The 19,091-nt window shown below is 42.7% G+C and overlaps 1 protein-coding gene across 6 annotated transcripts in view; it reads right to left on the reverse strand.

Moving 5' to 3' along the window:
- The window catches only part of si:dkey-151g10.3 (serine/threonine-protein kinase WNK3), a 64,573-nt gene that overhangs the window by 4,767 nt on the left and 40,715 nt on the right, over positions 1 to 19,091 (reverse strand). For 4 of the 6 annotated variants that reach the window (XM_048983031.1, XM_048983033.1, XM_048983032.1 and 1 more), the window contains 9 exons: positions 14,149 to 17,502; positions 13,666 to 13,709; positions 12,972 to 13,104; positions 12,747 to 12,863; positions 12,519 to 12,620; positions 6,035 to 6,083; positions 5,611 to 5,769; positions 3,814 to 5,507; positions 3,189 to 3,435 (listed from right to left, as the gene is read on the reverse strand). In XM_048983031.1, the coding sequence (XP_048838988.1) occupies positions 3,189 to 3,435; positions 3,814 to 5,507; positions 5,611 to 5,769; positions 6,035 to 6,083; positions 12,519 to 12,620; positions 12,747 to 12,863; positions 12,972 to 13,104; positions 13,666 to 13,709; positions 14,149 to 17,502 (5,899 nt within the window). The remainder of the gene's footprint in view (positions 1 to 3,188; positions 3,436 to 3,813; positions 5,508 to 5,610; positions 5,770 to 6,034; positions 6,084 to 12,518; positions 12,621 to 12,746; positions 12,864 to 12,971; positions 13,105 to 13,665; positions 13,710 to 14,148; positions 17,503 to 19,091) is intronic. The other 2 variants (XM_048983034.1, XM_048983037.1) reach the window with 2 other exon arrangements.

Consider the following 19,091-nt stretch of genomic DNA (forward strand, 5'->3'; position numbering starts at 1 on the left):
GACAGAGATAGAGGAAGGGTGGGGAGAGAAACACAGACACACAGATAGACACAGACAATAACCCAAATTTTAAGTGTGGGTTTCATAGACAAATTGACAGACACAAATACCAGCAGATGAAATAAAGGTGGATATGAAGACAGTACACACACCAAGAATATGAAAAAACAGGGGGAAAATGTACAGACAGATATGTACAAAACACACATACACACACAAACAAAAAAAAAGGAAATGTTAGTCTGGTATCGCAGCAACTATTGTACTGAACCACTTCCATTTATTCTTATTACATATAAACATATCAGTGATATGAATGTGCCTGGTTTCAGTTAAAACGTTCTTTTCCTGAAACACATCAATGGCCAATTCATTAAAACATCATGCTGAAAGGAGCAGGGAAGTTAAACTGAACAGACTATGAGAGACAGCTGGAGGAAAATTAATTTCTTAATACAAGGGACTTATGAAGACACGATATGGGAGTGAGACAATACTCAAGTCAATATGTACCCCCCTCATCATCCTCCCATTCACTCTGCCTCTCACACACAGAATCCTACATGTCAGGCACCAGACAACATTTATGCAAAACATGCATATGTTTTGTGTATGGTGTTGGATGTTCTGGGCACATTCTCCATACACAGAATGTGCATGGATACAGTATATATTATGCATATAGTTCTACTCTTACATTGTTGATTTTCCATTGTTTTAAGCTATTCAATTGCTGAAATCAAAGTGATGCTAATCGATAGATTATCATATATACATACTGTATATATGCTCTAAAAAGGTACACAGGTCGTGGACAAAACATGTAACACCATCAGGATGTCAGCGATAAGTTTGGGCTTCTGTATGTAGTAGGAATGGCATGAAGCCTCTAAAGTCAGAGACTGTGATGCATGATAGGTGCACTTTTCTTTTATGAGCATAATCTTCTGTTTCATTGCTTCTGAATGAAACTGAGAATTCTGAAATGAGAACCCAGACAATTCCAAAGAGATTGTCACACAAGTAACGCTCTGGGTGGAGGATTATGAACCAAGGAAGGCAATGGATGGTGGCCAGTTTGTTCTTCATGCATGCCACAGGCCTGGACAGATCAATGCTCATGAGATACATCTTCTGCCCTTTTCAGGTCCAACAGTTCATTAAATCCATCTATACTAACAGTTCCTCTGATTTTTGTTCCTGAAGACCTCTTAATTACAATTATAGTAATGTTTACTAAATTAATTGTTTAATAGAAACTATGCTAAACAAAGTGAATATTTAATAATTTCTTGGCAACTTGTTTTGTAGCACTACACCTATCCTGTGACTTACAAAAGAAATTACTGAACAGAAACATTTAGTAATACATTCACAGGGCAGCTCAGCTAGTTTATATGTACAGCAAGCTGTCACAAATACGACTAGACTGTTACAGGCCTCTTCACTTGCTTGTGCCTTATTCATGATCCTTTGAAAAATGCAGTCTGAGGGGACACTTAAGCACTGCCTGATATTACCAACAACTCCCAGCTAATTAAGAAACAGTATCACACCCAAAATGTCATATTTCTCAAGATTGTCAATAATAATGATTTATGGATCATTAGTCAGTAGCTGATCACTCTCTGCCTGGCAGCCTAGATTTATGGCACAAAACTTGCCGAAAAGGGCTAAACTTGACATATTCTGCCAAGTGTTTATTTTGTCAAAATAACATTTTATTCCAACACATGTCCTGTGGTGCTTTCATCCTTTGTCCACATCCTGCGCACATATGGGGCACTTGTATATTATTACAAAATTAATTATTAATATGTACATGTGCAATGTATTAACCTACGCATATCAAAAATTAGTGTTAGTCCTTTTAACAACATGCAGAAAAATGCTTAAAAATATAAAGAATAAAACTGAAAGTTTAACAAAAGCCTACCCAGGTAAGAAAGAACAGGATATTTACTAAAGAACATTGTCTACTGTAATGTATAATATGTATGTACTATGCTGTAACATACTTATAACTCACATACAGTGCTCGCTGCAATAAAGGATCAGTGAAGTTGGGATTGTAACAACCATGAGAAATAGACTATGCATTAATGCATGAAGCACAACTGGCTCTTATAATGCAGATAGATAGACAGATAGACAAAGAAAGAAAGAAAGAAAAAGAAAGAAAGAAAGAAAAAGAAAGAAAGAAAGAAAGAAAGAAAAAGCTTTATTACTGCTTTATTTTATTATAAGCATAGTGCTGATTTTGTGGAGCTGAGGGGTTCAGTCACATGGCCTCACAAAGCCCCCACAGTTCACAGGGCTCTTGTTGTGTTCCAGTACTCAACTGATGATTTGAATTCCTCAGTTGAATGAAAGGTAAAGTCCTCTAATTTGGGGAGTGGCATAGCTGCTGATTCATAAAGTCAGCGTACTCTTCAAGCAATGCCACGCGATGTTACCTTCCATTCAAAAGAATATTTTAATTGAATGAGTTGGGGACTGCAACACAGCACTAAACCGCACTGCCCCGCGGACCCCATCCATGGAGCATAACAGGACTCCATCACTGCACAAGTAGCAGCCCTGCAAGCTGGGTGCTGCTGTGCTGTCTTTAAATCACCGTGCTATGCTGTCACAGTGCGCAGGGAAAGGGGAGGGCAGTGCGCTCGGTGGGGATCGGAACTGGGTGGCTGTGAAGAAAAGGGTCCTGGTCTCAAGTCCTGGACATTTGGATGGTGCAGTAATCCACACAGGGAGCCAATCCTACTGAAGTGTCGCCAATCCCTGAGCTTTTGTTTGACACATTTATAGTCTGTTTTACACTTTCCACTGTTCTTGCCCCTGGGTGGGAACCCATGCAGAAAGAAACAAAAAAATCTAGAAAATAATGTTAATAACTGCACAATAATACATTATAACTAACAAAACAGAAAAATCATATACTTTGAATGAAATAATATTAAGTGGTGATATTAGTCTCAAAAATAAAATCTGAAGTACACGATAAAGGCATGAAATGCAATTGCTTATAAATTATTCTACTGATTTAATATAGTTTAAGGCATAAGATGTGGTTACAAGTACTAACAATTAATGACTAATGCACAGGTCTGCACATCTGCTTGGGTAACATGTGCCTCACACCCCATTCTCTCTCTCGCTCTCTCTCGCTCTCTCTCTGCAGACGCTACCTTGCTGCACTCTGGGCTTCTTGAACAAGCTGGCGGAGTGGCGCAGTTTGACCGCCCAGCTTTTGAATTTGCGAGTCCAGGACCTCTTGCTAACAGGATTTCTGATACTAGGACATGTCAGGTTTAGGCCAAAATATCCACCTCCTGCGTTGTGCTGCTGCTGTCCTGGCCGTAGTGGGGGTGCTTGCTGATTGGGGGACCATGCGGCATCTCCTGGGGTGCTGTCTTCAGAGGGGAGGGGGGCAGACTGTGGAGACACAGAAAGTAGGAGAGACATGGTAGAGCAAAAAGCCATTAAGAACTGGATACATAGGCAGCAAGATAAGTACATAAAAATCCATACCGTCAGTTGACCATTCAAAGAATCTGATATATATGTACTGAAATGAAAATACATGCTTATTTATATACTAACAACCAGGGCCATGGAAATGATGTCGCAGTATACATGGCCCCCCTGCTGCCGCCACTGCTAACACCTACATCTCCACAGTTTAACAGAAACGAAGACGATAGTAAAAAAGACGATACTGGGTCAACGGCACCGTATCAGCGTTACTGACTGCAGTGACATGGCTCCCCCACTCAGTGACAGCACGCATAGCACCCTTCCCACAGCACTTACACACACGGCGGCCTCAGAGGGCAGACTCGGGGCTGTGGTTGACTCCTCCTGTGAAGGCAGAAGCAGGGAGTGGGGTGGAGAGGTTGAGGAGAAGGCCCCCACCGGCTGGTGCTCAACTGCCGCTGAGGTGGCCTCAGGGACCCTGTGGTCCGACACCGCCTCTTCAGCACCAGGCTGTCCCTCTGCATCAGGGGAAGTTGAGGAGGATCGTGAAGTAGATGAAGAGGAGGTGGATGAGGAAGAATGAGGAGAGGTGTCGGAGGATGAGGCTGGAGGTGGGACGGGAGGGCGGCTCTGGAGGGGCTCAGATGGCTCCTCCCCCTCTGGCACCAATAAGCCTGGCATAGCAGAAGAGAGGAGTGCAGCTGGAGCTATGGCAGAACTCGCTGCAACTGGGACCCCGGTGCTGTACTCCTGGTACAGCAGATTCCTCAGCTTCTCGTCCAGAGTTTTGATACGGTTGTCTACATATTCAATCTTAGGTGGGCCCTCACTGTCCGACTCTCCCACAGAAGAGGGCTGTGCTGGGGAGGGAGTAAGGGTCTGAGTGACTGAGGGAAGTGGGGGGTCAGAGGGGCCCGCAGGAGTGGAGGCAGGCTGAGGGGGATTAGAGAAAGGCAGTGGCGGGCCTGAAGGACTGGCTGCATCCTCTGCCACTTGTTGCTCCTGTATGGGCCACGGGGGCTGCTGCTGAGTGACACACTGCTCCACAGGGAAATACAGGGAGAGCTGCTGGGGGAGCTGTACTGGTTGCTGCTGCTGTGCCACAAGCGGGAGCTGCGATGCCTCTTTTTGTTCCTTTTGCATCTGCTCTATATTTACCAGCTGATGCTGCATCTGTTCAAGGTGGAGTGACTGATGCGTCTGCGCAATCTGCTGCTGATGCGCCCCATCCAGAGCCCCGTGACCATGCTGTTGCTGTGGTCCTGACTGCTGCGTTTGATGTGACAGGGTCTGCTGCAGCTGCTCAAGCTTCTCTCTGTGCAGATGCTCAAGTAAAGCTTGCTGCTGCTGTACCTGTTCAAGGCCAGTCTGCAGGAGAGGCTGTTTCTGTAGGGTCTGCTCCCAGCCTACCTGTTGCAGTGACTGCTGCTGCTCTTGCTGATATGCAGTGGGCAGCTGCTCTTTTATTTGCTGCATTTGTGATATCTGCTGTTCTGCCACCGGTCTTGTTGCTGGGGGGCCTTCTGTCCAGTTCTTAGGGTGGTCTTGCAGTGAGTTCTCCGTGAGTTCTGAGGTCTGCTCTGGCTGTGCAGATGTGTGGTTAGCGGCAGGGACAGGATGGACTAGAGTGGACATGAAATGTTCAACCTCGTCACTTTGGGGCATAGACTGCTCTGATGGGGATGATTTCCCAACAGCCACAGTGCCATACACACAAGAGACAGGGTATGGAGTAAGCACAGCTATAGAGCTCGCAGTGGCAGGGGCAACATTTGAGAGGTTGGTATCAGAGTCAGATGTTGAACTGGAAATTGTGGCCCTAGAGGGTTGATCGGCAGGTGCTGGGATAGCGGCAACACTACTAGAGACAGAAACTGATTCACAAGCAGTAGAGTCAGAGGCAGTGGCGCCAATGGCTGGGGCAGACATTGAAGCTGGGGCAGAAACAGTGGAAACAGAAACACTGGAGGTAGGAACTGGAGGAACACTGACACCACTGAAGGATCCAGACCTCTGTGGAGCTTCACAATCTGCAGGGACAACAGTTATTTTTTTTTAAATACCCCCAGGAACATGTCAGCCTTTTCAAGTGTCATACCGGATCAATGCAGTTAAATATGTACAGATTCCTACCATTTTGGATGGTCATGTCCACATTGTGTAATATCTGACTTTCTCCAGCAGGGGGAGGTGATAAGGTTCCTTGATTACAGTGGGCATCCCGATGACGGATTGTCTGGTTGATGAAGAATCGCCAGCGACCCACAGGGGAAGACTGGGACACTGAATCCACTGAAAGAAAGACGCCGGCAAGGTGGAGTCAGCCAGGAGGAATCTCTTGGGTAATCAAATAAAGCATATTTATTTTTATATCAACTTAATAGCAGTGTTAAAAATAAATTCAATATTACATGCTAGATGTCACCCTTTGCAACCTTGTAACCATGGTTACCAGTACATACATAAGAGATGTACCCCAGTATTCACTCACATATATGTAATCAGATACCATAAATCATTTATAAATCCGACTTGGGAAAGAGAGAAGAATACCTACTGCTAGTGGATGCGGGGGTGGTCACATGCAGCTGCTCCATGGAACCAGTCTATGCAGAAGTGAATGTAAAGATGTCAGTACAATTGAAACTCCTGCCACTCAACACATACAGTATGCTGTCTAGATCACATATGTGAAACCTAAAGGCCAGATCTGTAAAGATAATTTCCCTACAGGGGATCAATAAAGTATCAATTTTGGTACAGTAGGGAAAACTGAATTTCTTTTGAAATGTATTACTAAAACTGCAAACACAATTAAGAAAAATTGTCAACTGTGTAACAAAATGTAACAGATGCTTATTTGCACATTTTTAAAAGACAAAATAAATTAAAATTCAAAAACAGAAACTCATCTATTGCTATTGTATTGCTATATGGCTTTCTGACTTCTTGTACTGCAACATGGTTAACTCAGGTGTGACGTCTTTCCCAGCTCCAACTTTTGACCCCCATTCCATTTGAACTCAGATTTGGAAATCTGGGAATACTTCCCTGGTATTCTCGCTTGAATACCGAGTCATTCAACCTGAATGTTTTCATTTGAGGATTGATTCTAATGTTAAAATAATGATTTAATTATGATTTAAAAACATGTCACGGGCCATCTAAAGCAGTGGTTCACAAACTTTTTATACTGCATACTACCTCAGAGAGTCAACCAAGAAAGTATTACACTTTGTAGTTGTTGGAGGTACAGTAGTGACCATGTACCACAATTATAACTGACATTTACATACACTGATGTCTGCACATACCATATGCGGAGGAAACAGGATAACATGTATTGTATTGATGCAGCACCACTTAGCGAAAATAAAATTGAGGGGCAGTTTTGACATTTGATCCTGTTAAGATGATAACTCAGAAAGTTTTTGAATTTTTTCAAACTTTATAGAGACACTGTATTGGTGCCGAACTGGAATCATAAATTTTGAGACAGATCGCCCCAAAACTGAAGCAACACCACTTCATGGTAGCAAGGGTAAGGGTGAAAGCAGAAAACACTTAACTTTGTGAATAGGATAAGTCAAAGAGTATTTGATGCATCTTATTACTAGTTCACAGGATTTGAACCGGCAACCTTCTGAATACCAAGCTGCCCCACTCCCCCCCCCAACAAATTTTTTTTTGGTCAGTGCATCATCTCATATACACTATATTGTGGAGCTGGCCCGCCATTTGCAGCTATAACAGCTTCAGCTCTCCTGGGAAGACTGTCCACAAGGATTAGGAGTGTGTTTATGGGAATTTTTGACCATTCTTCCAGGAGAGCATTTGTGAGGTCTGGCACTGATGTTGGACAAGAAGGCTTGGCTCGCAGTCTCCGCTCTAATTCATCCCAAAGGTGTTCTATCGAGATGAGGTCAGGGCTCTGTGCAGGCCAGTCAAGTTCCTCTACACCAGACTCGCTTATCCATGTCCTTATGGATCTTGCTTTGTGCACTGGTGCGGTGGTCATTTTGGAACAAGAAGGGGTCATCAATAGACTGTTCACACAAAGTTGGGAACATGAAATTGTCCAAAATGGCTTTGAATGCTGCAGCATTAACAGTTCCTTTCACTGGAACTAAGGGGCCAAGCCCAACCCCAGAAAAAGAACCCCACACTATAATTCCCCCTCCACCAAACTTTACACTTGGCACAATGCAGCCAGGCAAGTACTGCTCTCCTGCCAACCGCCAAACCCAGACTCATCCATTGGATTGGCAGACAGAGAAGCGTGATTTGTCACTCCAGAGAACACGTCTCCACTGCTCTAGAGTCCAGTGTTGGCGTGCTTTACACCACTGCATCCAATGCTTTGCACCGCACTTGGTGATGGAAGGCTTGGATGCAGCTTCTCAGCCATAGAATCCCATTCCATGACATTTTCTACGCAGTGTTCTTGAACTAATCTCAAGGCAAACACAAAGTTTGCAGGTCTGTAGCTATTGACTCTGCAGATAGTTGGCGACTTCTGCACACTGTGTGCCTCAGCATGTGTTGTCCCCGCTCTGTGATTTTACGTGACCTACCACTTTTTGGCTGAGCTGCTGGTTCCCCATTGCTTCCATTTTGTTATAATACCACTAACAATTGAATATTTAGTAGCGAAGAAATTTTACGAATGGTGACATCCTATCACGGTAGCATGCTTGAATTTGCTGAGCTCCTAAGAGTGACCCATTCATTCAAAAACGTTTGCAGAAGCAGTCTGCATGCCTAGGTGCTTGCTTTTTTACATCTGTAGTTATGGAAGTGATTGGAACACCTGAATTCAATAATTTGGAGGGGTGTCCCAATACGTTTATCAATATATTATATGTGATTTAATAGTTTTGATGTCTGTATAATTATTGTAAAATGAAGAGAATGTACAAATAATCTTTTCTATGGGTAGGTGTATACAAACTTTTCACTGGTACTGTAAGTCCATTTTAGCATCTGTCATGGAAATACTCAAAAATTTCTTTTAACCAAATACACCATATTTACCGCCAATATTAGCAGAAAATTTGCTCCGTAGTACTATGATTTGTGTGCTAGTAATGCAATAATTTTGCATAGATGCCGCAACAATTCCTATGAATTGCATCATTTTTCATGGCTTTTTGAGCTGTAGTTTTGGCTAAAAAAGCCTAAAAAAGTTCCTTCACTTTGGTTGGAACAGAAGCCTCCTGGATGCTTCTCATTTTGTAGCTTGAAGGGTGAATCCCATTTCCATCCAAAACATGGCCTAGATACTCGATCTGCCTTTTGCCACACTCACATTTGGATTTTTGTTCCCGCAGGCCACTATCCTGAAGGCAATGCAGACTTTTTCAAGATTATGCATATGTGATTGTTTATCATTGGCCATTATTAATAAGTCATCTAAATAGGCAACCACATCCAAGTCTTTCATCAAGTTCTCCATTATCTGTTGAAAAATGGGAGGGTGTTGAGCTGATGACAAAAACTAGCCTGTTGTACACGTGTGTGTGTTTATGGTCATGAACTTTTTCAAATCATTATCAGTAAAAACACTTGCTGATAAGATGCAGCTAGGTTAATTTTAAGAAAATATTTTTCTGTTGCTTAGTGTGGCCATGATATTCTCTATGTGAGGCAAGGGGTATATTTCAGTCTCTGCTACCTGGTTCACTGTTATTTTATAGTTCCTGCATAAGCAAACTGTCCCATCCCTTTTGACCACTGTCACAACAGACATGTCCCTACTCATTATGTTTAACAAAAGTGATTATGCTGACCTTCACAAACTTGTCTAGTTTTTTATCCACATGCTCTTTCATGGCAAATAGCAAGGCTGTACTCTTATGAAGCTTAGGGTCGATATCTGGCTTTAATGCCTTTGAGTGTGCCTAGTTTCTTCACTGATCACATCAGGATACATATCTAACACTTCAGTCCTCAGAGCTGGACCCCTAGTCTTTCACTTTGTTCACCCAACCTATTAATGTCCAGTTGAGTTTTAAGTCCTATCCTGTCCCCAGAGGGCAGAACCTGCATTCTTCACTACTACCAGTGGGAGATCTACTCCTTAGCCCTCATAAACCACCCTAAAACAGGAATATTCTCTCCCATGTATGTTTTGAAGTTCACACCAGTGCCCTCTAGTGGCAGATGCACAAACTCCCACTCGCACATTTCTGGAGATATTATACTAACTGCAGTACAGTCTATTTCCATGCACACATTTTATTTACAGTACCTTGACTGGCTGCTCAGCTCCACCAGTCATATAAAACATCAAAAAATATTCCTAATTCTGTCTGCAAATACCTGCCGTGTCTTTTCTGTTTCGTTTCGTTTGGTTCACAGGCATCCACTTGAGTCTCTTACTGTAGCTCGACACGCCTTTTTTTTTATAAGTCCCACTTTGTCACAGATATGGCATTTAGTGTCCTTAAAATAGCATTCCCCAGCAATGCAATTCCTACTTCCACATCTGTAACATGGCCTGTTCTATTTCCCGGCCACTTCATGGACATTTGTGACCACCTCATCCATTTTCCTTTGCTGCCGTGTGTTTCTGTCAGCCATCTCCATGCTAAGAACAATTTCGAGTGCTCTTGCAAATGTTAAATCGGTCTCTGAAAGCAATCTATGGTAACCTTTACTTTTCATTCTGCTAGCAAACTGATCTGGCAGCACTTGGTCCAGCGTAGTGCTAAAATTGCAGTTAAGCAGACATTTCTTCAACTCGGCAGCAAACTGATTAATTGTTTCATTAGCTCAGTGGCTACACCCATTGAATTAAAATTGTGTAACTACTGATGATGGATTTGGCTCAAAAAGATTCCACAAGGTTTCAGCAATCTATTGAATGGTGTTGTCTTTTGGTTTATTTGGCCGAACCAGGTTCCTCGGCAGCCTCCGAGTAGAAGCTCCCATCACGCTCAGCATCATGGGAACTTGCTTGTTACGGTGTATGTCGTTAGCCAGGAAAAAAAGCTCCATGTGCTCAGCATAAGCTAACCATGACCATGAGATATATTAATCCGCTCTTCACATATGAGCCATTGTACTCACCGAGAAACCAAATTGTGTCCTTGTCTCCAAATTATTTCTATAATGCATCTCCACTTAGACACAGGCATACCATTTAAATCAGGTCAGTATTGTCTTAATGGCACCTACTAGAACTACATCATCAATAATTGTACATTCTAGTCTGAACTACAGTAACCATTTAGGTCCATATTTGCATTTGTCATGAAAACACTTAAACAATTTTAACCAAATATGCCTGTTATGGGCCGTAGGATTTCGTGGCATGTGCTATAAGCTTTTGTACATGTGTAAGGTTGTTTCTTGAACGAAATGCTGCGGTATGAGGGGGTTCCACCCCAGTCTCCACCCAATGTACATCAGTTGTCGTCAGTTCCAGGACCTCTGCAAAAGGACTGCGGATGCTACTGCTGAGGAGCCTCTTGTTGGTTTGCTTTCACTTGTAGTCGGTGCTTCATTCTGATGTAATTGCTCATGTATGACTTTGGTAGGTTTATCATGTTTTGCCTTGCCCCTGGTTTTGGTCACTTGTCTCGGATATTTGTCTTTTCTGTGTACCGCTCATTTTTGCCTGTGCTCCCGAAGACAATTAGGTCTAGCCACTGGTTTTGATGCCTTTGAGTGTGTATCATGTATAGTGTATTGAGTAAAGAGTGACTTGCGTTTTCTTTGTATATTTGGATAGGGAGATAGCGAGAGTGATTGTCTTTAGTTTAATTTTTCTTCCGTAGATAAGTTTGTTTGAGATTCAGTGTGACAGACTGTTTCCTTTGTTGTACTGGCTGGGGTCACTTGAAATTTGTAAATACAGTGTAATGAACAAACTTGTAAATACACACTCTGTTTATACTACCTATTTTGTGCACTGTGTTTGTATTCCTCCACTCCACACATCCACCCGCACATCTATTCTGTTACTCCCCAGCCCCCTAGACAGGCGCACATAACACACCACACAGACATTTGATCCCATTAGCATGATAACTCAAAAAGTATTTGACAGATCTTTTTCACTCAGATCAAATCAAGTGAACAAAGTAATAACAACAAATAGAGTTATTCTATTCACAAAGTTAAGCCTGTGATCAACCCATCCTTCTTTTTGCCGTCACTTTCTTCAGTTTTGGTGTGATTTATCTCATAATTTGCACATGTCCAAATCTTCACCCAGTTTGGAAAAGATCAAGTTTCTGACCTGGCTTTCTCTTTGCTATCACTATGTGGCACTGATTCGGTTTTGGTACTATTTGTGTCAAAAATTGAGCAGGTTTGGATCTTTACCCTTACAACGCATAAGCAAAGGTTGAAAAAGATCTGTGAAATACATTTTGAGTTATTGCACTAACGGTTTAAAACTACCTTTTTCTGATATCACTATATGTAGTACTGCTTCAATTTTAGAGCAATCTGTCTTAAAATGAATCATTTCTAGTTTGGTACCTGTACAAAGGCTCCATTAAACAGTTTTTTAGTTATCGTTTTAACAGGATACAAGTAGCAAAACTGCCCTTTTTTGCAATTATTTTGTGACACTGCTTCAATTTTGGGATAATTTGTCTCAAAATTTAAATAGTTTAATTTTCTCACTCAATGCCTGTGCAAGTTTAAAAGAACTGTCAAATGATTTTTGAGTTATCACCTTACCAAAAGCATCTACGGTGGCAAACTGGTGTTAAAACCATATGTATTGCCCAAAGACTGGGGAATAAAATTTAAAATGATAACCTTCTAAAAATGGTGATGTGTATCATTAAGAATGGTGGTTTGACAATGTTTCAACAGTAAATGTAAAGTTATTTGATTTTAAAGCATTACAAAAGACTTTCCTTTTAGCTGAATTTCTGTTTTCGAGTTTTCTAGTAGAATGAAAAAAATATTGAGACTTTCGGAATTTACTATTTATAGGGACAAAGTGAATATTTGAACAAGAGATATAACTGGCTCAAAAAGAACTAGAAGTTCAAATGGCTATGCAGCCCGGATATACTGACCTGTGACTGAGAGTGAAGAATTTCAAGTGCTTGTGTGACGATTGTCTTCAACTCTTCTACAAATTTTTCCTTTTCTGACTCTAGGACAAAATCTTCCTCCACCTGTACAGAATGGATCTCATATATAAGCAACTCTTTCACAATCAGTATAATCATGTGAATGTACAGTACTCATACAATAATTTCTGTTTTATAAGTTCTCTCTCCCTGAACGTGGCGGCTTCTCACCATACAATCCGCAATGTCTTCAGGGGCATCGCCCTCAGTATCAAATTTGAAGGTGACCATTTTGTTACTGTGGGTCTCCAGCTGACACTCCACCATGTTGTCTCCACTGCTAGATACCTGGAGGGAAGAAAGGGAGATGCCCCTTCTGTATAGGTGGGAATCACGAGTGCCAGTTGTAGCAACAAGTGGCCTCACGAGCAGCTCATTAAGACCTGTCCTGTATACCTGAAGCATGCTCAGCTGGAAGTGTGTGACCTTCTCAACTCTCTGATAGGAAGATCTCCTCTGGGATTTCATCCTCTCCATCTTCCCATTTCCCAACTGGAGATTTAGTTCATCCCCAGTGACAGAAGCACAGCTAAGAAGGAATAAATGAAACCAGAATCAGTGTTATAACAGCTCCAGCAAGATGGCTACCACCATGTCTGATCGTGACTTTCTCTGGGCAAGAGAGTACTCAGAACTACATGCATGGAATAGGGAGTAAACACATGGCTAGAAGTGAAGATCAGCATCACTCTTGTTCAGTGATTTTCTCATTGTAAACTAAGACACATAGCAGGTTTTAAGTGCAATTGATGCCTACAATTACAAACTTGCATGGTTTTTATAAATGGCAGATGAACACAAACACGCTTGTATTGCTTGGAACATGTGACTCCAAGTAAGCCACATACCTTTTTCCAATAGAGGTATAGCAATATAAAATGTTGTACGCCATTTAAAGAACTTTTATTTTTATGACAATAATAAATAGTATTATGTTATTAATAAATAATAACAGTTTAGAGTCATTCATGCAGATATCCAGATAATATCCAAACTTTTACTCAAATGTGTATTTTATATTAAGGATGTACAAACGGTTTAACCGATAAACCAAGGACAGTACCAATGAAGATATGATCAGTAAACAAACCTGGATGATGGCTGTTTTTCTGTACCAGACTGTGCTTGAGTATCCTGTATGGTCGAAAGAGACAAATACACAGAACAGATACATATAAAACACCACAAGGGCACATTGACACAGCAGGCAATTTATTGACCATGGCTTATTTTGTTTAAATGGGGTTACTTCAGAATGTAAAGCAAAAAATGTCTGGCCGTCGAAACTCTGACTCAAGAAAAAGATAAATAAATTGAAACAATCACAGCTGTAAAAAGTCAGGGAAAAAAAGAAAATCATTAAGACAAAACAAAAAAGTAAAGAGATGATTAAACACAGTTTTACCCAAATTATCAGAAAATGCTATGCAAGCCGTGTCTATATGCACTCGTATGCTGTAAAAGTAAAGGCAGGTCATGGTACAACTGGTTAAGTTACATGCCATTAGGCTGCGGGTGTCAGAGGGCTTCTTCAGTACATGCAACTAACAGTCATGTTGTGTGTGGGCTGTACCTTAGCGATGGCCAGCAAGGCAGGTTCACAGTCTGGTAATGAAGACGAGGGCAGCAGGGGCAAATTAGAGCTGAAGGACTGGAAAGCAGTGGAAGGAGGTGGGGAGGTGTGGTTGACGCCCCTCGCCACCCCAGACTGGACTAATTGCACTTCTGGTGGAGGGGGCTGGTTCAAGCCAGGCTCAGCAACAGGAATGGAGGACAAGGTGGTGGGAAGGATGGGTGAAACGGAAGGAGCCTGTGGGGATTGGACAGGGCCAAGGGGATTGGAGAGTGCATGTTCGGTACTTCCCATCAAAGGCTCAATATGTGTCTGTGTGCAAGAATGAGCATGAGCCTGGACGTGCATCTGTGTGTGCTGGTGCTGTGGGGAAGACAGCAGGCCAGCCCCTACCTGACTGTACAGGGGAGGAGCTGTTTTGGAAGGGGACTGGGTCAAATGACCTGGTGGGATCAAGGGTGACTGATGGAGGCCAACTTGAGGATGAACGGGCAATGAAGATGAGGAGGACTGAGTTGGTAAGGGGGCTGCATGAACTTGAGGCTGCTGCTGCACTTGTGAGGCCTGTAGCAGCTGTTGGTCAGATGGGTGTGCCTGCAACACTGGCTGTGCCTGCAACACTGGCTGTGCCTGCAACACTGGCTGCACCTGGCCCTGACCAGGTTGCTGGTGCTTGGGGGTCGGAGGTAAGGATGAAGAAGTTATGGTGGCAGAGGCTGCTGCAAAAAGAGGTCCAGTCACTCCCTGACATGGCACCGTCTGCGAATAATGCAAAAGCGACTGGTGTTGCGCAGCTATTCCTAGATCTTGTGGCATATGCTGCGTGGTCTGCAGATCGTGTGGGAATAAAGTCGGCTGCACACCAGCTGAATCTTGGGGCGGAGGCTTTACATAGGTGGGTACTGAAATCTGAGATTGCTCAAACACCAGAGGCTGGGTCTGGCTGGGCACATGAGCTGGGGCTGGCTGGTGAACTTTTCCAAGGTTTGGAGACAAGACTTGGCTTTGGGAAATTACCTGCATCTGGCCTTGAATCTGTGGCACGCAACACTGGGATTGATTCTGGGGCTCAATTTGATCTGACGGAGGAGCTTGGCCCTGGATTTGTGCCTGGTGAATCTGAGACTGAACAACGTGTTGCACTGGGTCTTGGGCCAGTGTTAGAACTTGTTGGTTACTGTACAACTGAGCTTGACTCTGTTGTGGTGCTTCTGTTAGAGGCTGCTTTTGGATTTGACCTTGAACTGAGAGCTGGGCCTGTAATTGACTTTGAACCTGGATCATAGTTTGTACTTGACTTGAGTCCTGAACCTGGGGTACCACTGGGATACGACTCTGGACCAAGGGGTTGCCAAATATCTGAACTGGGTTTTGGGGTAGGGATTGAGATTGGACCGGAGCCTGAGACTGAGTTTGGGCCTGAATGTGATCCTTGGGTGTACCCTGTACTGGTACTGAAGTCTGGCTTTGGGCTAAAATTTGAGTTGTGATCTGCAAATCTGTCTGGGTTTGAACAAGTGTTCCTGGAGGCTGCTGCAATGAAGCTGCTTGTTGCGGTAAAAAGTTCAGTTGCTGTATTTGACCTGAAACTTGTTTGTCGTTTGGTATTATCGCTGCCTTCTGGTTCTCCCTTGGTTGTTGTATTATGGTCTGTTCCGTTTGCTCCTTCTCCATTTGCTGCAGTTGGGGATGCGACTCAACCTGGTGGTATGGCTTCAATATAGCTTGCTGTTTCTCCATCTGTGGTGGCACAGCATGCTGCTGTTGTTTATCAGTTTGTTGGTGTAGTACAGCTTGCTGCTGCTGTTGAAACATAGTCTGCTGCTTTTCTGTCTGCTGCTGTAATATAGGTTGTTGCTGCTCTTGTTCCACATGATGTTGCATGCCAGGGAGCTGATGTACCTGTTGCTGCTGCATGGCACACTGTTTATGAAGATGTTGGTGTTCAATCTGTTGTTGTTGTAGCAAAGCTTTTTGTCGCTGCAATAACGCCTGGTGTTGTTGCTCAACCTGTTGGCTTAATGAAGCCTGATGTTGTTGCTCTACCTGCTGTGTTTTCTCAATCTTTTGCTGGTGTAATAAAGCCTGTTTTTGTTGCTCAGCTGGTTGTTGTTGCTCAACCTGTTGTTGTTGTAATAAAGCCTGTTGTTGTTCTCTGTCAATCTGTTGTTGTAATAAAGCCTGGTGATGGTCAACCTGTGGTTGCTGTTGTAATAAAACATTTTGTTCCTCAACCTGTTGTAGCTGCATTACATGCTGTTGTTGCTCCCTCTTCTGATGTAGTAGCATCACCTGTTGCGTCTGTAAACACTGCTGTTGTATCAACATTTGTTGATCAGCCTGTTGCGTTTGTACATAAAATTGATGTTGCTTTTGTTGCTGTAGAACACCTTGCTGCTGTGCATGCTGCTGCTGCATCAAGACATTCTGCTGCTGCTGCTGTTGGTCTACTTGCTGCTGCAAATAAACCTGTTGACATGGCTTGACTTGTTCTGCCAAAGCTGGAAATGACTGCTGGAGTGAACATGGATGCTGCTGCTGGTTGAATGGTTGCTGTGGCATTGTAGTATGTGCCTGATGTTGTTCTACTGGCAACTGAAAAGGAATCTCTTGAGACTGCTGGAGAAATGTGCCTGGTTGTTGCTGTTGAATGAAACTAGCTTGTGGTTGCTCTTGAACCAAACTTGGTTTTTGGGACTGAACAAAACTACCCTGATGCTGTACCAAGCTAACTTGTTTTTGCTGTTGAACCAAAGTGGCTTGTGGTTGTTGAACCAAACTAGCCTGTTGTGCCTTAACAAAACTAGCATGTTGTTGCTGCTTAACTAAACTAGCTTGCATTTGTTGCTGAAGCAAACTAGCACTGGACTGTTGCTGAACCAAACTCACTTGGGGTTGAAAAAAACTACCTTGTGGTTGTTGCTGTTGAGACATACCAGCTTGGTGTTGTTTAGTCAAACTGGATTGTTGCTGCTGCTGTAACCTAACTGTCTGTTGCTGCTCCATGTGATGTTGCTGGAGCAAGGTGGCTTGTTGTTCCAATAATACCTGCTGATGTTGCTGCACAATTGTTTGTTGGTGGACTACAGGAAGTTGAGCTTGGGGCAACAAGTTGTTCATAGGTTCAGGCTGATGCATGACATTTGGGGGTGGCTGTTGAGACAGGGATGCAGTAACTCCTGCCCCACCCTGGGGCAAATACAACAACTCAGTGTGTTCTCCAGTGTGGACATTAATAGGGCCTTGAGGAGAGACTGGGGGCAGGAAAGGTTGTGAGGATGCAACTAAGGCATGGGGGGGCGCAACATCCCCTAACTGGAGTGACAGTACTTGTGATCCATCCGAGTGGTATGACTGAAATCAGGATGATAAGGAAATGTGCATTGCCAAATGAAGGCCAAACAGAGGATGTAAGGTCAAGTCAATGAGTGAAAGAGGCAGGGAGGGAAATGGTGATTGAGGAAAAGAAAGATAGCAAGAGCAGTATTAGTATAATGCAGCAATCATAACAGGGTATAATATGTTTCAGAACATTCATATTTAAGCACACTCATACTGGCTTCATTTAAATAAATTTCATTCTGAAGAAGATTTACAGCAAAAGATACCCAAACAGTACAAAAAGTTAGTTTCATTTAAACGACGTCATCATAAAATTTCTAATGTATGAAACAATGAAAGAAGAGCAGCTTTGTGGTAAGGCAACAAAAGTCAATAAGGGCATAACCAGTTCCACAGACACACTCCAAAATCTTGTAGAAAGCCTTCCAGAAGAGTGGCAGCTGTTATAGCTGCAAGGGTGTCATCAAATTTCCTGTAAGTGTAGTGGCCAGGTGTCCCAATACTTTTGTACATATAGTTTATAATTCCCATGTAGCTCTGTAGTTTGGGGGCCAACCATTTCAAAATGTAAACAGTTCTATTTCAGCACCCATACATTGCTTCTGCAAAGTTCGAAAAACATCTGTCAAAAACCTTTTGAGCTAACGTCTTAATAGGATCAAGCGTCAGAACTGCCACTTTTTTGACATCACCATGCAGTACTGCTACAACTTTGGGGCAATCTGTCTGAAAATTTAATCAGGTCTAGTTTGTTACGCATACAATGCCTCTGCAAAGTTTGAAATAGATCCATCAAATGGTTTTGGTGTTATCTTAACAGACAAAGCATCTGTGCCGGAGGAGGACCAGTTCCAAAACTATGCATATTTGCCAAGCGGAAAGCGGTAATTTAATGCAAACCAACAGAAATTTATTACAATTCAGGGCCTGAAATATATTTGTGTTTTTTAAAACAAAAGGTTGTTTCTCAGCAAACAGTCACATGGACATGACTATATGCCCCCCTCATGTTCAGATACGTTTCACATTCCATGACTTACAGCGTTTCCGACAAATCTGGGCAGCTAGCCAAAACAATCCCTGTTGTTTTTGTAAACTAACTTCAGATGAATGGAAGAACACATAATATTCTACAGAAAAGCCATCTCTACAGGCTTGTGTGTAAGACATTCGGAAGCGAACAGGTACTCACATTTCATGTCTGCATTACTAATCTATCAATGCACACCCCTTGTAAGTATCCAGCATCATAATGTCACATAATGTTTTGTTTTTGCGGCTACAAACGAAATATCGATCCATCCTCTAACTGCATATCCTGGTCAGGGTCACAGGGCCTGGAACCTATCCCAGATAGCACAAGATACAAGCCTGGGGTATACCCTGCACAAGATGCCAGTCTATCACAGAGTACATACTGTACAAGTGCACATACTAGGGCTGGGATCAAAAAAAATGATTTTCTGATTCAAACAGTTCTTCATTTGCATAATCTGATAATGATTCATAAAATCAGGAGATCGTTTTTTTAATATAAGCCTTTTACAATTATGGTCTTTTCCCGTGGATGTGTGATGCTTTAACTCTGCTAGTCTCGCATG

This window comes from Brienomyrus brachyistius, chromosome 18 (genome assembly GCF_023856365.1).
Source record: "Brienomyrus brachyistius isolate T26 chromosome 18, BBRACH_0.4, whole genome shotgun sequence".
NCBI classification, from domain to species: domain Eukaryota; kingdom Metazoa; phylum Chordata; class Actinopteri; order Osteoglossiformes; family Mormyridae; genus Brienomyrus; species Brienomyrus brachyistius.